The 17,711-nt window shown below is 37.9% G+C and overlaps 1 protein-coding gene across 4 annotated transcripts in view; it reads left to right on the top strand.

The window, feature by feature from the left end:
* etv6 (ETS variant transcription factor 6) overlaps window positions 1-13,532 on the top strand; it is a 36,257-nt gene extending 22,725 nt beyond the window's left edge. For all 4 annotated transcript variants that reach the window (XM_007239000.4, XM_007239001.4, XM_007239002.4 and 1 more), the window contains exons 3-8: window positions 5,360-5,524; window positions 7,113-7,247; window positions 8,925-9,545; window positions 10,475-10,617; window positions 10,776-10,876; window positions 12,198-13,532. In XM_007239000.4, the coding sequence (XP_007239062.2) occupies window positions 5,360-5,524; window positions 7,113-7,247; window positions 8,925-9,545; window positions 10,475-10,617; window positions 10,776-10,876; window positions 12,198-12,300 (1,268 nt within the window). In that variant the 3' untranslated portion in view covers window positions 12,301-13,532. The remainder of the gene's footprint in view (window positions 1-5,359; window positions 5,525-7,112; window positions 7,248-8,924; window positions 9,546-10,474; window positions 10,618-10,775; window positions 10,877-12,197) is intronic.
* The last annotated feature ends 4,179 nt before the right edge of the window (window positions 13,533-17,711 follow it).

Here is a 17,711-nt window from a genome sequence, read left to right on the forward strand (position 1 = left end):
TTTTACTTTTAATACTTCGTGTAGATGTACTGCTCAGGGCAATGGTCATTTTTAAGAGCACCATAATGCATGTTGTGTGAGTATGGGGTGGTGAAAAATAAAAAAACGCACCTCTTCTTGCAGAATCGTATTAATATTAATCAAAGTGTAGAATGGAATATGGTTCCAGCATGGTTATGTTTGTTTTTTCTTGGTTGGGGGTGTGTGATTCCTTTAACGATGATGGCAGTGCATGTGTGCTGAGGGTCAAAGATACCAGCTGTCTAACGGAGGGAGGAAGTGTGGGAGTGCTGCCACCGATAAGAGAGGCGCATGCCAAGACCGTCCACACACTCTCTGCTCCAACACTGCCCTGGACAGCAGCTGCATCCACCAAAATTAGACCGAGTAAACATTTGGAATTCAGGCGGTTATGTGCAGATTATAGTGGGATTGCCTGAGTGTAAGTGTAGTCTGCATTTTCACCGAGGACAGTCTATTTCTGTGCTGTAGAACACAATGCTTTATGAAGCATGCTGCAGGGTTTTTAGGGGAGGTTCTCATTTGCATGGATGCAGAGTTTTGAAAGTCTTCGTGTTTGAGAATTCTGGGCGATGCCCCAGTGCAGATGTTTTGTCTGTCATGTTCCCACGCTGACTGAAATGTAGATGCAGGGGGGGAAAGTAAGCAATTACGAAGCAAGCATTCCAGAGAGACCTAAAAAGCAACACAAATAAAATAGCAGGGGACAAATGTCACTTGGCAATCAAAGGTTAGGGGCCGTATTATGAAAGAACATTTTTGCTATTGCTCCCAAAAAGTACTATTTCAGTTTCGAGCTGTGTGTTGACTGGAAGTTATATTTATTTTCAATTTTTATCCCATTTTCTTCCCAATTTACAAAGTCAATTAATTATCAAACCCACTTATTAGGACTCCACCTATTACTAGTGATGCCCCAACACCTGGAGGGTGAAGACTAGCCACCAATCTTAACATGTAAACTAAATTACTAACCCATAAGCTCACAGGCCCATTTCTGGATGTTGATACCAGTTGAATCAGATCAATTCAGTGAGCAGCTCATTCGTGTTCGTTTCATAACATAAATTACAATTTCAAAAATATTATTAATATTTTGTTCTGGAAATCAGGTCAGAACAAGTTTTATAGAAAGTAAAACATTAATTTAATCACCTGAATGGTTAAAAATGTTGAAAAAGAGCTGTAGAAGCAAAGAATACACTTTTAAAAGTAGCTCGTTTTATCTCTAGCACTAACCCAGCATTCCTACATTCTGTAAATAAGGTAAAACAAATGAACACAGATTCACATCCTGTCCTGTGATGCTCCTAGGATGTTCAGTATATGTCACTTAGGGACTTTATGAGGTAAAGTAAAGGAGAAAGTGCTGTAAGGGTCTGTGACATATAGTACCACGGGTTCTTTTGAGTGTTATACTGTGTTTTTGGAATTCAAAACAGTATTGCAAAACAAATCATTACAATATAATGCGATAACAATATGTTTGTGCATCGCCATTGTGATATCACTTTCGTTTTTTTTTTTTTATTAAACACTTTTGTTGTATTAAGACATCTGCATAGATGAGAATTTACTTCTATGTATCTGTGTCCTGACACTAAGAACAGAGCTACTCCTAAGTGTAGCTCGCAAAGTCTCACAAGGCCTTCATGTGTAGGCCTTCAAAATCTAATTTTTGTGTCACACGTATGTGCAGAAATATGAGTCACGTGAATGCTGAAAGTCTGGCTGGTGGAGTAAGTGATGGGGTTTGTTGTAGACAATCCATACGCTTATGAAAAAACTACTAAGGGTTCTAGAAGACCAACATATGATTATTTAAAGAACAGAAGAGATGCAGAAGTGTGAAGAATCTATACATTTAATAAGAACCTTTATATCAAGTATACATTAAAAACAGCTAATTGTCTAATACCAGCCAGTTGTTAGGACAGTAAACAAGCCATGAAAAAACTGCTTGTGGATCTCTGTGATCATGTTGTGAAAAAGCTAGATCGACACAGTGATATTATATAAGACCAAGCCAGGAGTTGGCAATAGGCCGCAAGCATGAAACATGATAACAAAAAACACGATAACAAAAAAACAAAATAATAAAATGCTTCTCTTGCGAGCTTTTGGTTTCATTCCTCTCCTGTCTCTCTTTTGCGGTCAGCATGACCTTACTTTCCAATCGTTCTCGTTTTTCCGCCCATTCTTGGGCTCCCTATTTCTTTGTAAGGGCGTTTTTTTCCCCAGCCGTGTCCCAATTCACTAGCCGGGGCAGCGGTAGTGTATTGGACCGCGACCCTAATGACACGGGTTTGATCCCGCGTGAGGAGCGGTGTGTTTATTCATTAATTTTCCTTTCTTCTTGTATTTACCTGGTTTGTGATCAACTGTTGTGCAATTGGGTTCAACAAACCTCTGGGCTGGAGAGCTACTAGTCTGTAGCATTCCATTCCATTCCACTTTTCTTTCCAAAACAGATTTTTTTTCAAGCCACGTAATGGCTTGAAAAATACTGGCCCGCGGCCAAACTTAATTGCCGACCTCTGATCTAAGCTTTATTGGATATTGATTTTCACAGGAGTTGTGCAACGGGAAAACCCTTTGTTATGGTTTCTTAAGTATGAAACATTATTGTTTACTTTGTGAAAAAAAGGGTTTCTATTAAATAGTTTGTGGCAAAAACTTTACAGAAATAAGGAAATAAAAAAATGAAACAATAAAACCTGTTATTAATAATTTCTTAAATTATTAATAAATAATATGAGACCACCTTATCACCACATAAGTCCATTGTTAAGAAGAGTGTGCTGATATAATTCCTATATTTATGCAGATTTTGCTCCAACACAAATCAAGTAAACCTCATTCACTTAAACAAACACGTTTGAAGGGAGCTTGATTAGGGTTGGAGCTGGAGAAAGCTGAGGAAATGTAGATCTTTAGGATTTGGGTTTGTCAACAGTCGTTTGCAGACAAACCTGCATTGCTTATTGTATGGGTTGCACTTCTGTCTGTTTCACAAAGCCAAATGTAAATGTTATTACTGAGATATGAACTGCATGCTGCCAATAAGGCAAAAAAAAAAAGAAAAAGAAATTATTCTTCTTTGGTTTTCCTAGAGACAAATAGTTATTTAATACCATGTGCATATTCTGTGTCATCTACTGTACTTATCTAAAACTCAGAATTACCTGCCTTACTGGAAGCATTTGTCAATCTAAGCTGTGATTATTTGACTAGAACAAGACTAGACAAGACTAGTTTAGCCAGGCCTCAGTTCTGCTGTTCGCTGAAAGAAGAAGTAATAAAGTGCTTTTTCCTGGAGATAGCTAGTCATCTAGCTAACAGGAAAACTGTCTTGTTAGATCCATTTAAATAAGTAGCTTATAGTAGCTGTTGTCTTCAGTCTTGCTCTGGGTAAGGCATAAACAACAAGCAGAAAACAATACTGCTGGTGTGTATAGTAAGCATTTTTATGACTACTTTTGACAGGAGTCCTATCTAGGCTTAAACACATGCAAACCAGTACTCTGACAACTGAATATAATAATGCAGTGGCTGTGCAGTCCGTGTACTCAGATGCAGATGCATTTATGGCCAGGATGTGCATGCCTATATTATAGGGCTTCTCATGTTTAGCTAGTTTTCTTCAATCTTTATTATCCAGGAGGAACTTTCTGTATTCTGTCCTTAAAAATAGCTCACAGGATATCAAAAGCTGCGGTCCGATCTGATGGCAGCTGTCTAGGTAGTCACTGCCTTCAAAAGGCAGCTCTCTTGTTCGGCAGCATTTTAACCCATAAGGAAACCTTTGAGGCAGCGCGTTTGGGACACGCTCTGGAGTCACCATACACCATCACGTCCAGTTGTTCAGCTCATCAAGACATTACAGATAAACTTAAATATCCACGATTCACCTTAATTTATACACTTTCTGTCACTTCATACTCAATATGGTCAGTTTTATTTATTTATCTTAATTATTTTTGAAAGGATGCTTTGTAGAAATGCATGAGTAATGTAACCATAATATAATAGTTTAAGACATCAAAGCTTAATCATCCAACTAATAAAAAACATAACATGCTTCATAAATGTCTTTTTTATTTGCAAATAAAAGTGTAAAATTTTCCCATACTTGCTAGTTCAGATGTGATAGTACAGTAAGCATAGTGACAATAAAAACACAACAAGCAAAATAAATAATGTTAAGAGAGAAAACTTTATTAAATTCATAGGAAAAACTATTTTTATATAAGGAGCTAGCACTGCACCAGCCGGTCTGAGTGGAGTTCATTTCCCCCGTTATAAGAGCCTCTTCCCCGGCCCAGTAATCGTGTTCATCCCTGGGGACAAAATAATCTGAATTAATAACAGCGCTAACGGGGCCCCATCATAATTCCAAAAACTATTTACACGTTCAGGTTAACAGGCTAACCTACAGTTATTCCGCCTAACACCTTTTACACTGTACGGCCGCCTGATGCTGCAAGCACCATAGTGGGTTTAGCTTAGCATGCTAGCAGGGTTTGGTACTCGGAAATCCGGCTATCATTTTTAGCTTCCCTGTTGAATCGGCTAACCTGCTCAGCTACGGGTAGTAAGCTTAGCATACTTTAAATTGATTACAGGTGAAAACAACACTGTAAAACAACTTGAAACAGTGTAAAATGCACTAGTTTGATAAACACATGCAGCATTGAGTGGAAATACAGGAGAAAATTACTTAAATTTTTACGGAAACACCCCGCAGTGCCGACTACGTCCGCCATGTTTTTAGATCTGAGAGCTGGAAATCTGAGCTAGTGAAATGCATCATGGTCTAGCCTTCGCTGGTAAGAATACATCTCACACTGCTTCAGAATTGTGGTAAAATAAGGATGCTGCCCATTAAGAATCATGAGCTGCCTTCAGAATAGGACTGTTGTTTTCTCAGGAGCATGAATGTGCTGCCTAAAAATGCTGCTCAGTTGGGCAGCTGCCTTTAGTATGGAACGCAGCTAAAGACTACTACAGCTACTTTATTTGCTTGTTCTAACCATACATGTCGTTGGCAATAAAAAAAAAACTTGCAACACACATATTACACACTATAACTAACACTATACTAAAAATGTAAGTGATTTAAATAATGTACTTGGTTGGCTAAAACATTCAAATAGTAGTGTCCACAAATGTCTAAATTCTTATTAAATTCTTTCTTTTATGCTGTTGTTTCTTTCTTTGTCATTCCACATACTTCCATCACTCACCATTTATTGATGCAGTTGCTTCACTCTTTAGTTCACTGCTGTTCTTTATGTGATTTAGTGTTATCTCTTCCTGCCACTGGCAATACCTACAGGTCTCCAGCCTGTGTTCTGGAGCAGAGAGGATGTTGGGCAATGGCTCCGCTGGGCAGAGAGAGAGTTTGCACTGCGACCCATCTCAAGCGGAAGCTTCCAGATGAACGGCAAGGCTCTCCTGCTTCTCACCAAGGAGGACTTCCGCTACCGCTCTCCCCATTCAGGTGACCTATGGGAGCATGGGGTCATACATAGGGCTGGGTATCATTTCTAAATGTTTTAAAACCGGTACCAATATGATACTTTAAATTTGTTACCATTACCAAAATGATACTTTTTTCAATACCTTTTTCTAAACTGTAACCAAAAAAAAAAAAAAAAAAAAAAAGTGATCATTATTCTCAAACAACATATTTACTTAACAGCTGACATGAATAATCTCATTCTTATCTTGTTGGAAGAAACAGTGAGCATGTTTGTAGGTCTTTATTAAGAACAAAAATCATTGCTTGTGCTTAAACTGCAAATATTTTTCCTAAGCATATTGCTTTATGCATTTCAGTTTTAAGAGTTATTTTTTATATCAGCATTACATTGACAATAACAATAACCATATTTTTATGCTGCTAGTTCCCTGTATTTCTGAGATTTGATGTCCATATACACATACACTATACAGTACTGTGCAGTACTCTTCGGTTACACCAACTGCTTAAAACTATTTGTCTTTGCATATAGATTAATTGTCAATTTAGATTAATAATCAATAATCCACCTTTTGAAACTCGTATCAGTAACTTTGTGTAGGTTACAGGATAGATACAGGTAGCAACTGTATGGATTTGTTCAGGTTTTTCTGATCTACCATTAGTTGATAAGATAGTAGTATTTTTCTTCTCTTTTTTGAGAAGAGCTTTGGAAATGGTTAGGCCTTCAAATGAAATGTATATTAATTTTTAATTTTATTGGCATGTTGGGATTGTTTGTAAAGTTATTAAAGATATAAATTCTTTAAATAGTTGCTTTTAACTTTTAGTTTACAGTAACAATACTTTACTAAGCCTAATCCTATGCCCAGCCTTAAGTTTAGGAGCCAAAAAGATAATCTTTTAAAAGTTTTTCTGTACAAAAAAAAAAAATCATAGATGCTGTTGTGTAAGTTATTTGACCTCATACACACATTGGTAAAGTATGTGTATGAGGCTGTTGGTTAAGTGCAGGATTAAGGGCCCAGTAGAAAGCATTGGTGGTTAAAGCAGGGGCTTTTTTCATCTGCACAGTACACGGGAGGAAGTAAAAAAATTGGGTAAACGTTTGATAAGGAAGTGTTAAGCTAGCCACAACTGTCACCTGGTAGAACTAGGAATTTCCCTCCCAGCATCAAGCTGACCAGAAACTGAGAACTGAAAGGTATCTTGCTTTGTTTGTGTGTGTTTGTGTGTGCTTGACTTCCTTACGAGAGTCATTTCCTTGAAATTCTTGCTGGAAGTGGCTCAAAATACAGATTTTCGTAAGATATCATGTGGGAGGAAGTTCCTCAAACTGTATCACTTTGTCTTTTCCACTGTCCTCAAAACGACAGAGGTCATGGACATTTTATCAGTCATTGTCCTCATGGTTTTTGTTGTGGTTTATTGTTGCCTTTTTCTGGGAAGAAGGTTTAGGCCTAATATCAGAGAATAACAAGCCATACACAGATAAAACAGACTGTTCATGTGTATTTGACCTTTTTCTGCTTTTTCTTTTTTGCTATATGGACACTTGGCACTAAAGTTCTGTCTTTTTGTGTTGCTTTGCGCTGGTCTTCCAAAGGTGATGTCCTTTACGAACTCCTGCAGCACATTCTGAAGCAGAGAAAGACCCACTCGTCTTTCCCTTCCACATATTACCCAGGAACCCCCTTCCACTCACTGCCTGAAGCAGCACTTCAACAACACAAACTTGAGGGTGAGTGTGTGTATTGATATCCCAAGCTATGGTGTCTTATTAAAGTGCAGAACAGATGCAATGTGTCTTTATCTTTTGTGATCTGGTGTTTACGCATACTGAACTCATCAAAGTCTATTCCTCACTGTCTGTGCTTCAGTATTCTGTACACTAGGTATAATGCACGCTAATAAATAAAACTGCAAACACACAAACTGTAGTAAACACACAAACTGTAGTAAACACACGTTGCTTGCAGCGAGTCTAATCTCTTGCTGTCCAGGTACTATAAATATGGAATTTGCCCATTTCCCTGTGTAGAAAATTGACTTTGAACTCTCTATCACTGTGGGCTTTGGAGACAAGGCATACAACCCTGGGCGTAACTTGAATCAACAGGTGGGACTGGGAGGAAGTGGCGGTTTGGAATGTTGACAGGAAAACCTGTTACACAAGGAAATGCACCTATATTTAAATAGCATGTCACAAGGCTGTAGTCTTTCATGTTTTTTTCTGAAAAGGTAGATAAGAAAGCTGCCAAGCTGCCACGTCTTGTTATTGCTAAATGGAAAAGAGTACTGCTGTCATCTTAATGACCCATTCTTTAAAGAGCAGTATATATAGTACACAAGTAAATTAAAGTTTCATACTTTTTAAGAAAACATTACTGATTTATGGACGAGGTAAAACTGACAAATGCTTATAGGGCCCTCTGCTGGACATTTTGAGTGCATGTGTTTTACCACTTCAGCAGTTTCCAGTCCGAGTCAAGGAAGCCCAGCATGAATACCAAGGAACTGCACAATTGTTTTAGTGCTTCATATAAATGGCTTTCAAATCAGTTCTCAAGAACATCTCGATTGATAACATTTGCCTTTATCCCTATGTGTTGTGATTATAGGACAACACATAGGCAAAAGTCCTGTAATCCCTGAAGAGCAGTATTACTAATACTTCTCCAAAAACCTTCTCCAGAAGAAGATTGAAGAAATATCTTCAATATTTAGCTGCCTTCAAACCTTTAGCTGCCACACATTTGTGCCATAGGTGTTTTACTAAGTACTGGTTTGCAAATTATTGAAAATATTTTGAAAATTGACAGGAAGGACAAAAGTATGGGGACACCTGTGCTTTAATTATTATTTTTTAAAATCAAGGGTATTAAAAATGATTCCTGCTTTTTTTGGAGTAACTGTCTCTACTGTGCAGGGGAGGTTTTCTACCTGATTTTAGGTCACTTCTGTGAGAATTTAATTATATTCATTATATTATATTCAGGTAAGGATGTTGATTGATCATCAACTCTTCCACAACTCCCTAACTCATCCCAGAAGTGTTGGATCGAGCGCTGTTATTGCAGAGGACACAGATTCATTCCTTCACAGTACATAGTGCCAATAGGTTCATATTTATCAACTCCAGAGTGTCCTATTCTATTCTATTTTATTCTATTCTATTATATTCTATTAGCAGTACAGGGGCTAGGCAGACTGTGTGTGCAATTGCACATGGGTACATCTAAAAGTAGCATAAAGCATTCATTAGAAGGGGTATGCACCAACATTTGCACTGTTGTGTTTTATCCTTAATTAGCTACAAAGGTTATTAGACACAAATAACAATGTGCAATTGGGTGAAGGGTGCATAAGACTGTATTTACTGTATATAAATTTAACACATTCTATTTTTGTCTATTAGAAACGGTACTACGGACCCCACGTGGAACAGATGCTCTACACCTGCACCCCCCAACTATTGAGCTCCGGCATCGCTCACGCTCACCCCACCACACGGCACCAAGACGCTCGCCCGCTGATCCATCACAACTCCATTCCCTCAGCTCAGGGGAGGACCCCCAGCAAACGTCCTCCCAACTGCCCGACAGCAACAATCACCTCCCTGAAGACCTGTACTCACTGTCTGTATCTCCCACTGCTCCCAATGGCCATTGTCCCGCACCCCGCGAGGCTCCGCGGCCAGGCAGCCCCTGCCAGGAAGAGTCGGCACCACCCCGGGTCATCCAGCTGATGCCCAGCGCCATCATGCACCCTCTGCTCCTCAGCCCCGGACGAGGAGGGGTGCCGGGGGACTTCAGGCACGGCAGGGCAGCACCTCAGGAAAATGGCCGAGAGGGTAAAGGGCATCACCACCACAATCACCATCACACTCACCATCATCCCTCTCACCACCCCCTGAGCTTGGCGGGTCACCAGCAACCCCATCAGCTCCACCAGCAGGAAGACACCCGCTACCGAAACCAGATCATCATGCCCGTCTCGCCACCAGAGGAGCAAGGAATGCCTATTGGACGCATTGCTGGTAAGACCACTCAACCTTTCTGATAGGATGGACCGTTATGGAAATACTCCTAAAATGTGTTGCATAATCAATAATTTTTTTTTTTAATTAGTAGACCGTGCTGATGAATGTTAATGTGACTGTAAACAATGACATTGACATATCTATCTAGAATCAGTGTTAATAGTAAATATGGAAGTCTAACATAATGACCAAAGCTATGATTGGCTTGACAGGAAATCAAACACTATTCTAAATTTAAGCGGGTAAAAAGAGCAGATTATCAATTGTCTATAATCCCAATTTGAGGAAATTATAAAGCATTTGTGTATCAAAAAATCATCATCATTTGTGTATCAAAAATGGTTCTAAAAAGCCAGTAGAAACATATCTCCTTTTCATCTGCTCAAATAAATGAGATACATAGACACAGTACTTGTGTAATGTACAATTTCAATAATTGACAGAAATCTGTATAATCCATGAGATTCCGGAATTGTTTGCACACAGAAAAAAAGTTTCTGTAAAATGTTTAGGAACCCCTGGTATAGTACACTTTTATTTTCTAGACCTGTCAGAAGCTACTTCATGGTACCTCCTTTACTTAGAGCGAGTTCTTGAACAAAAATATACATGTATATATTAAACATTTATATGTTAATAGTTATATGTTGAGAATAATAAAGTCCTCCAAAAAATCTTGTTCTGTTTTTAAATATTTACAAAATAAATGACAGCTTAATCTGTTTAGAACCAAGAAGTGGCAACTACGTAGTTAAGATTTTCTTAGGATCATGACCTTGCTAATATTGGAAAATTAGTAGTTTTCTAGGACGGTGCCTTATCCTGAACGACAGGCTTTCACACAGGACTTTAAAGGTGCTATAAGAAGTTGTGTATTGACATTTTCAGGACAGAATATATTGATATAATGACATTTTTATCTTTAGATTGCAGACTACTGTGGGACTACGTCTATCAGCTCCTCTCTGACAGTCGCTATGAGAACTATATCCGCTGGGAGGACCGTGAAACCAAAGTTTTCCGAATCCTCGATCCTAATGGCCTGGCTCGATTATGGGGAAACCATAAGGTATGATGCAGTTTTGTGTAGTTGTAACTGTATGGCTCATTGTATGGCTCATATACATAGGAGTAAAAGCTTCTTATTCTATATGTTTCCTTCACATTGAGATTTTCAGCATAACATGGCAGTGCCATTTTATATGATCTTTTGTGCTGCGATTACAGAACAGGACCAACATGACGTATGAGAAAATGTCAAGAGCACTAAGACACTACTACAAACTGAACATCATCAGGAAAGAGCCAGGACAGAGACTTCTGTTCAGGTGAGGAGGGGTAATATGCTATGAATGTGAACTGTATGTCCCAGTTCTTCTACTTCTTTTCTTGTCGCAACACTTTTCTGTTATTAACACAGATTAATGTGTACATTATTTATTTTAGTATTTTAGCCTGTTTAACATTTAGTTTCAGTTAAGGCAGTAAATCATTATAGAATCCAGCACTTAAGAATTATTTTTTGGCTTGATTAAAGGGGAAACATACACCAATGTTTATTAGATAGTGTAATTGGTAATAATAATAATCATGAAAATCATTTAAGCAATATACTTTGACTTAAGCAGCATAGCGCTGAGAATTATTCCAAATAGGTTTTAGGATTTGGCACATTAACACATCATTCTGTTGTTTATGGCATATTTTGGGTATATTTGAAATCTGACAGTGACTTTCAATGTGAATTTAGATTTTAGAACCACTCATTTTATCATTCTAATTTTATTTTTGTACTGATTAGTTCTGCTTTTGTAAAGTGACATTTACTACTGCTCTGCTTTTTAAATGGCTGTTTTCAGCCATTGAAGTCAGCAGGTAAACAACTGAATATTTTGAGAAATATACAATAAAAAACAGAAAGATTGTACTTAAATAACAAAATGGTCAGATTTGACAGTGGATTTGATCATTTGTTGAAACTTTCTAACTGATGTTCACATTGAACAAATACAAATTTTAAAAATCATGATAACATTATCATGATTCTACTTTCTCTTAAATTGTTTTGCTGATATGTTTTTTAAAGAATAGTTGTAGGTTTTAGACCTCACTCTGTACAGACACTCCTTCGCTGCAGTATCGGTCAGGGCTCGATGATGGAACATGGCTGTCTAATTCTGTTTAGCCACAAGAATTAGCACATCAGTGATGTTTGACCTGGATTGGAGCCTACGTTAAAATTCACAACAGACTTTTGTTTTTTTGTTTATCAGCACAGAAGATTCTAAGCTAACAGAGATAATAAACACTGTATACTTTAATATCCTTCAGGTTTTCTCATCTCTTAAAATATATTTTTTTTAATTTTAATTGATACCTTTTATTTAAAAACTCTCTAACATTATTCTCCACATAATGTCTAACTTTCTACTGCTATCTTTTCAAAAAAGACCTGAGCTAATAATGAGATTTAGCTAAAGCTTCATTAAAAAAAACAATTAGCTAGAAAAAACACATCTATTTCACTGCCCCTCCTGTTTTACTTTCTTCAGAAAGGCATATATATTTGATATATTTTTAGAATATTAAGAGGTTATGGTATCACAGTGCTAAATGCTTTGAATGTGTTTTTGTGTCCGTTCCTCACAGGTTCATGAAAACCCCGGACGAGATCATGAGCGGACAGACGGATCGTTTGGAACATATGGAGTCTGACACAGATGAACAGATATATGTGAAAGAGGAGTGCTGAGTCATGCCGCACGTTGAGACGAACTTTTAAAGCCGTAGATGCCTCGCCAATGTTCCGCTGACTTCAGCATCAACCAAGCAGGCCTAGACATTTTGCATAGATTAACTGGGGAGCAAGAGACATGGATATTTACTGCACTGTTTTCTATGCTGATTCTTGATAATTCAGTTTCTTTCTATTATTTTATGGTCTATGCCTAAAAAAACAAACATCAATATGACAATCATTTTAATGATAGATATTCCTTTTCAAATTGTTTCTTTAAAGTTTCTGGCACAATGAATGATTTTTGAGCTTTTCTGTAAGGTTTTTTTGTTTTTTTGTGTGTTAAGTGTGTATTGTACACACACACTTTTGCAATTTGTGTAAACAAGTCATCCAAGAGATTAATTCAAGAATAAATTTTAATGACTGAGACAGTTATTTTATTTCATATATCTTCGCACACCTCAATGCAACAGACTGGTTAATTCCCACTTGAACACACACACACATTAATTAATTAATGAACTTTACTATACTACTGATTTTACTACAGCCTAAAATTCAGAACTCAGGATTGGTGAGTCTCTTCTGACTCTTCTGTCTCTTCTGACTCTTCTGACTCCGAGTAGAAAATCCAATCTGTAATAGCGTTCTAGTTAACATTTCCTACTTGGAACTAGAAAATTCCTACAGCCAATTTTACACAAATTCAAATGCGTGCCATGCTTTTGTAAAACTTAATGCTAATCTTTATTAATCCTTTCTGATCCTTTACATGCAGACAACATACACTGGTTTTAAGAGGCAGCCAGTTGTACACAGCATGTTCAACCGGGAAAACTGGCCACATGGACAATGGCCCTTTTAAATCTCATTCCTACAAACACCAAATAGATTCCGCACTGAACTCCCAATCATTTATCTCCTTCTTTTATGAAGAATTTGGAGGAAAAAAGCCAATCTTGTCTATAAAATTGCTCATCAGACAATTGTCCAATTACTTTTGAAGTTGTGAAAAAAAAAATCCTAAAAGAAATTGTCAGTTCTTTAGTGAAAAAGTTAAATGTATACACTTTAGTCAAATCCTTATTTCTTTGTTTCAAACAGAGCACTGTAGTCCTGCGTCATTCTGTAGTCCTCATTTGCCCATATTTGGAATTCCGTGTCTAAGCTGACTTTCTATATAGCGAAAATAATTAGGTTTAATTAGGTTTTCTGTGTTAAATAAATATGTTCTGAACCCTGTACGTTTTATTCTGTGTACATTTTCCTCCGGAACATCACTGGATTCTCTGAATTACGAGATTTTTTTTTTTTTACAAGTTGTAATGAGAAAAATGCTAGCTTTAAAGTGGACATGAAACACTTCAAGTATTTAGTATAATTCACAAGATGTATTTTCACTCTAAGTTTAACAGTTGTCAGTGAAACTGAATAAAAATAATAAGCAATCTAAATGTCATTTTTTTAAGTAAGCGCAGCGCCATCTTTACCCAGCGCTGAAAGTGACGTCACGAGGTTGGTTCCCGAACGCCTCACTAACAAACTATTAGCCTACAGTAACTTAGTTCCTCAATAGATAATAAAATCCAAACCAAAAATAAATGCAAAGCAGGGGGGCACTTTTGTATTGCCCCTGGGTGTAGTAATACTGGGTGTAGTAAAATTTTATAGGCTGAAGAATGAGAAAGATTCACTTTCATACCTCGCCTCTTAAGCCGACGGCTGTTCTTCGGCGTGGCTAGCGAGGCTGAAGCGTGAGAATTCTCTGGTTAGCTGCAATGCTAGGGGTTAGTAGCGAGCACTTTCTAGACCAGGACTATGGAGGAGAGTCAGGAGCATTAGTGCCGGATAAATAAGCTTAAGTCCGAGGCTTTTTTCCTCCGTTTTTATTCTTCCTCTGAACAGCTGAGATGTACAGACCACCCATGTGGGGGTAACGTTACTATGAAAGCAGCAGCTGTACGAGCCAAACCATGTGCTCACCCAGCAGAGCAGCGAGAGGTAACTTTACCCAAAGTATAGATAAGCTGACAGTTAAAAGATAACATAGCTAGCGTAAGCTACTTAGCTAGCTATCAGCTAGCTATCTTACCATAGCGAGCCAACGCTAGCTAACTAACTAACGCTAACTAGATGAAGCTAGCTACCCAGCAAGCCTATTAACTTCTAAACTGAACGGTTTATCAACCAAACAGCGCCTGGGTGTTTCAATATCCACTTAAATCATGTACGTTTCATCCAGTCTTAATGGACTCTGGACTTTACATGCTAAATACTTAAATGTAAGTTCAAGGGCGTAGGAGCGGGCTTGATATTGGGGGGGACACATTTGCCAATATGAACCCAAGCCCACGCAATAGTTTCCTAGAACAACATTTGTGGAAATTACTTTTAATTAAAAGTAAATTATTATTATAAGGTGATTTTACAACCTAAACATGTTACTCCACATTAGAGCTACTGTTGTTAGAAAAATTATGAAAGCAATGTCTGGATTATCACCTAATATTTAAAATAATATAACAGATTATTATTATTGTTATTATTATTATTATTATTATTATTATTATTATTATTATTATTATTATTATGTATTGGCATGTCAATTCTGTTGTATATTTACATTTTCTCCTGCACTTTTATTTTTTTCTACTGAGAGCTCTTCTTAAGATGGTGTCCTTTTATGTAAAAGAATGTAACTTTACGTTTCATAGAGAATTTTATAAACGTCAGGATATGTGGTCTTACTGTGAAATACAAATGAACAGAAGTCACGTTACAGCAGTGTTTCTCAAACCAGTTCTTATATATTCTACTGCATATTAAAACTGTTCTGCATATTCTAGAGCTTCCTCTGGTGGATATACATGATTAATTTAGGCTCCATAGGGGGCTAAAGGATTTTAACAGGTAAACTCAGTAAATGACTGTTTATTAGCTGATCAGGTGGAAAACACTAGTTTAGGGCAGTGATCGGGGTTAAGTAACTGCTTTTAACTACCAACTTAAAGTACTGTACGAAATTCTGGCGATCATCTACATCCAGCTTCTAGATAACTAGTTAGTTAAATCAATTTTCGTTCATTATAGCTCACAGTAAGTCCTGTAATCCTAAATGAATAAACAGTTTGAAAATTAAAGTGATTAGCTGATCAGGTACAGGGAAACATTACATATATATTTTATTTTTTTCCTTTAACCCTGACTCCCAATCTAGCTAATTCCAAAGATAAGCTTACACACTAACACAGCTGCAGTTTATTAATCACAGTGGGTTTAAACTGTGTGCTGATTCAGAGACGTGTATTTTTAACCAGCTATCAGAAACATATCATCACAGTTGAAGTGGTTAGCCTATCGTTACCTTTCTTTTAGAAAAATCTCCGTATATCCATATCTGTTTTAAAATCAGCTGAAGCTGCTGCGTCCCGATCCCGCTGCTAAATCTCACAGCGAGGGGGCGGGGCTTCCCCAACAGCAAACTGCCTCTGCTCCGCGCGCCGCAAAACCAGCAAGCTGATTGGCTGTTTCTACTGAGAGGCGTGACTTAATACCTGAACCGGCTCCGTGATTGGTCCGGTCTGTCTCCTCATTAATAGTACAGCTGACCTGAGCGAACTGATATAATTTTTGGGGGGGACAAATCCACCTGTTTCTAATATTGGGTGGGACATGTCCCACCCATCCCCCCCGGTTCCTACGCCTATGTGTAAGTTATATAAACAAGCTAGTTAACGGGATGGCAGTACCTGCTGCAGGGTTTCTGCACGGACCTCCCGTAGAGAGAGCATAGCCCCCCAAAACCTCTCGCTCTCAGAAAAGCATCTGAAAATTTCTGCTCAGGTTTCTGCAGGAAAGATCTCTGAGCAAATGGTCCATGTTAGCCTAGTTCAGCTTCGTCTTCATCCATAATCTCCACAAACAACAAGCTTTTCCGCTAGCTATATGCATGGGATCTTAAACCAACCAACCTCCTGACCTCACCAGTGCTGCACGGGCAACATGGCGGCGCACTAGCGCAAAGGTAACAAACATAAATATATTATAATTTAGTGTGTAAACATTTTATATAAAAAATCCCCCCCCCCCCCCAAATAAATTCCATTATATTTAATCCCATAGAAAACTTGTACAAACTGAAATGTTTCATGTCCCCTTTAAGCTAATGCTACAGCGCACTGAACTGACATCACAGCACAGCACAGCCCCTCAGGACGCCAGCAAACTTAATTTGGCACAAGAGTGCACTTCTCCCAGTAGTATGTTTTCAGCATATTAAAGCCCAGCTGATCGGTAAGATCTTTATCGGTAAGAGCTTTAATCATACTGACCAGCTACACCAGCAAACTCAAAATACATTATATATAACGTTACTGTTGTTACTGTTGTTTCCTCCCAGTCTTTCTGGATTTTACAGCAGGTTATTAATGTTATACTACTGTGATTTATTTATATTATAAAGATTTTAATTAAGTTTATTATGCGGTGAAATAAATGAGAAGTTTCAGTGGGAAGAAGACCCATATTAAGCCTTTTCATGTGAAGCTTTTATCCCTTATTATTGGCTCTTTAGTTAGCTAGGCTAGGTTAGCTCTGTGGTTCTGGAGTAAAACTTTCCTGTTAGTTTCAATGTTTTTCTGCCCTCACCTCTGCCAGCTTATTACTTGATTAGTTGGATCAGGTGTGCTGTAATTAGTATAAACCAATGACTGTAATTAAATACTAAACCCGCGGTGAAGCACTGTTCCTTAACTGAGAATCACTGAGCAGCTAAAGCTCAAGTTCTTTTATTATCTGCCTTTTAAAGCTCTAACACAGTCTACACTGCTCAACTGCTCTAAACGCTTTAATGATCCTCTGTGAAGAAAAGTATTAATCCAAAACATGACCCGACTGGAGCTTCACAGTTGGTGTTGCTCCAAATCGAGTCCCCTCATTCTCCCTGCTGCTGTGCTGTCAGTTAAGCTTTAGTTTAAAGCTAGCATTTTTCTCATTAAACGATCTCACTCTTAAATGATCTCAAAATTCGGAGGATCCAGTGATGTACAGGAGTAAAATGTACACAGAATAAAACTTCCAGGGTTCTGAACATATTTATTTACTTCTTGGCCCATCTCGCCCAAACTATCACCCTATATAATCTGTAGATGATTAAGGCATCCTCAAATGGTAACTATTTCATGTCTAACATGCTGTCCTAATACCTCCAAGCTGTGATGTGTATACAGTATATGCATTAATCTAACCACTAACAATCAGACCTGATCAGTGGTGTGCACAGACATTTTGGGGGCAAGTGCTCAGGGGGGAAAAAGGAAACTTTTTTTTTTGATGTGTATGTTACCTGGCTGGTGGGACACGGGGGGAGAAGAAGCCTATCTGTTGTATCAACAAAAACAGGAATAGCAGGAAATGTACAGTAG

This window comes from Astyanax mexicanus, chromosome 2 (genome assembly GCF_023375975.1).
Source record: "Astyanax mexicanus isolate ESR-SI-001 chromosome 2, AstMex3_surface, whole genome shotgun sequence".
NCBI lineage: Eukaryota > Metazoa > Chordata > Actinopteri > Characiformes > Acestrorhamphidae > Astyanax > Astyanax mexicanus.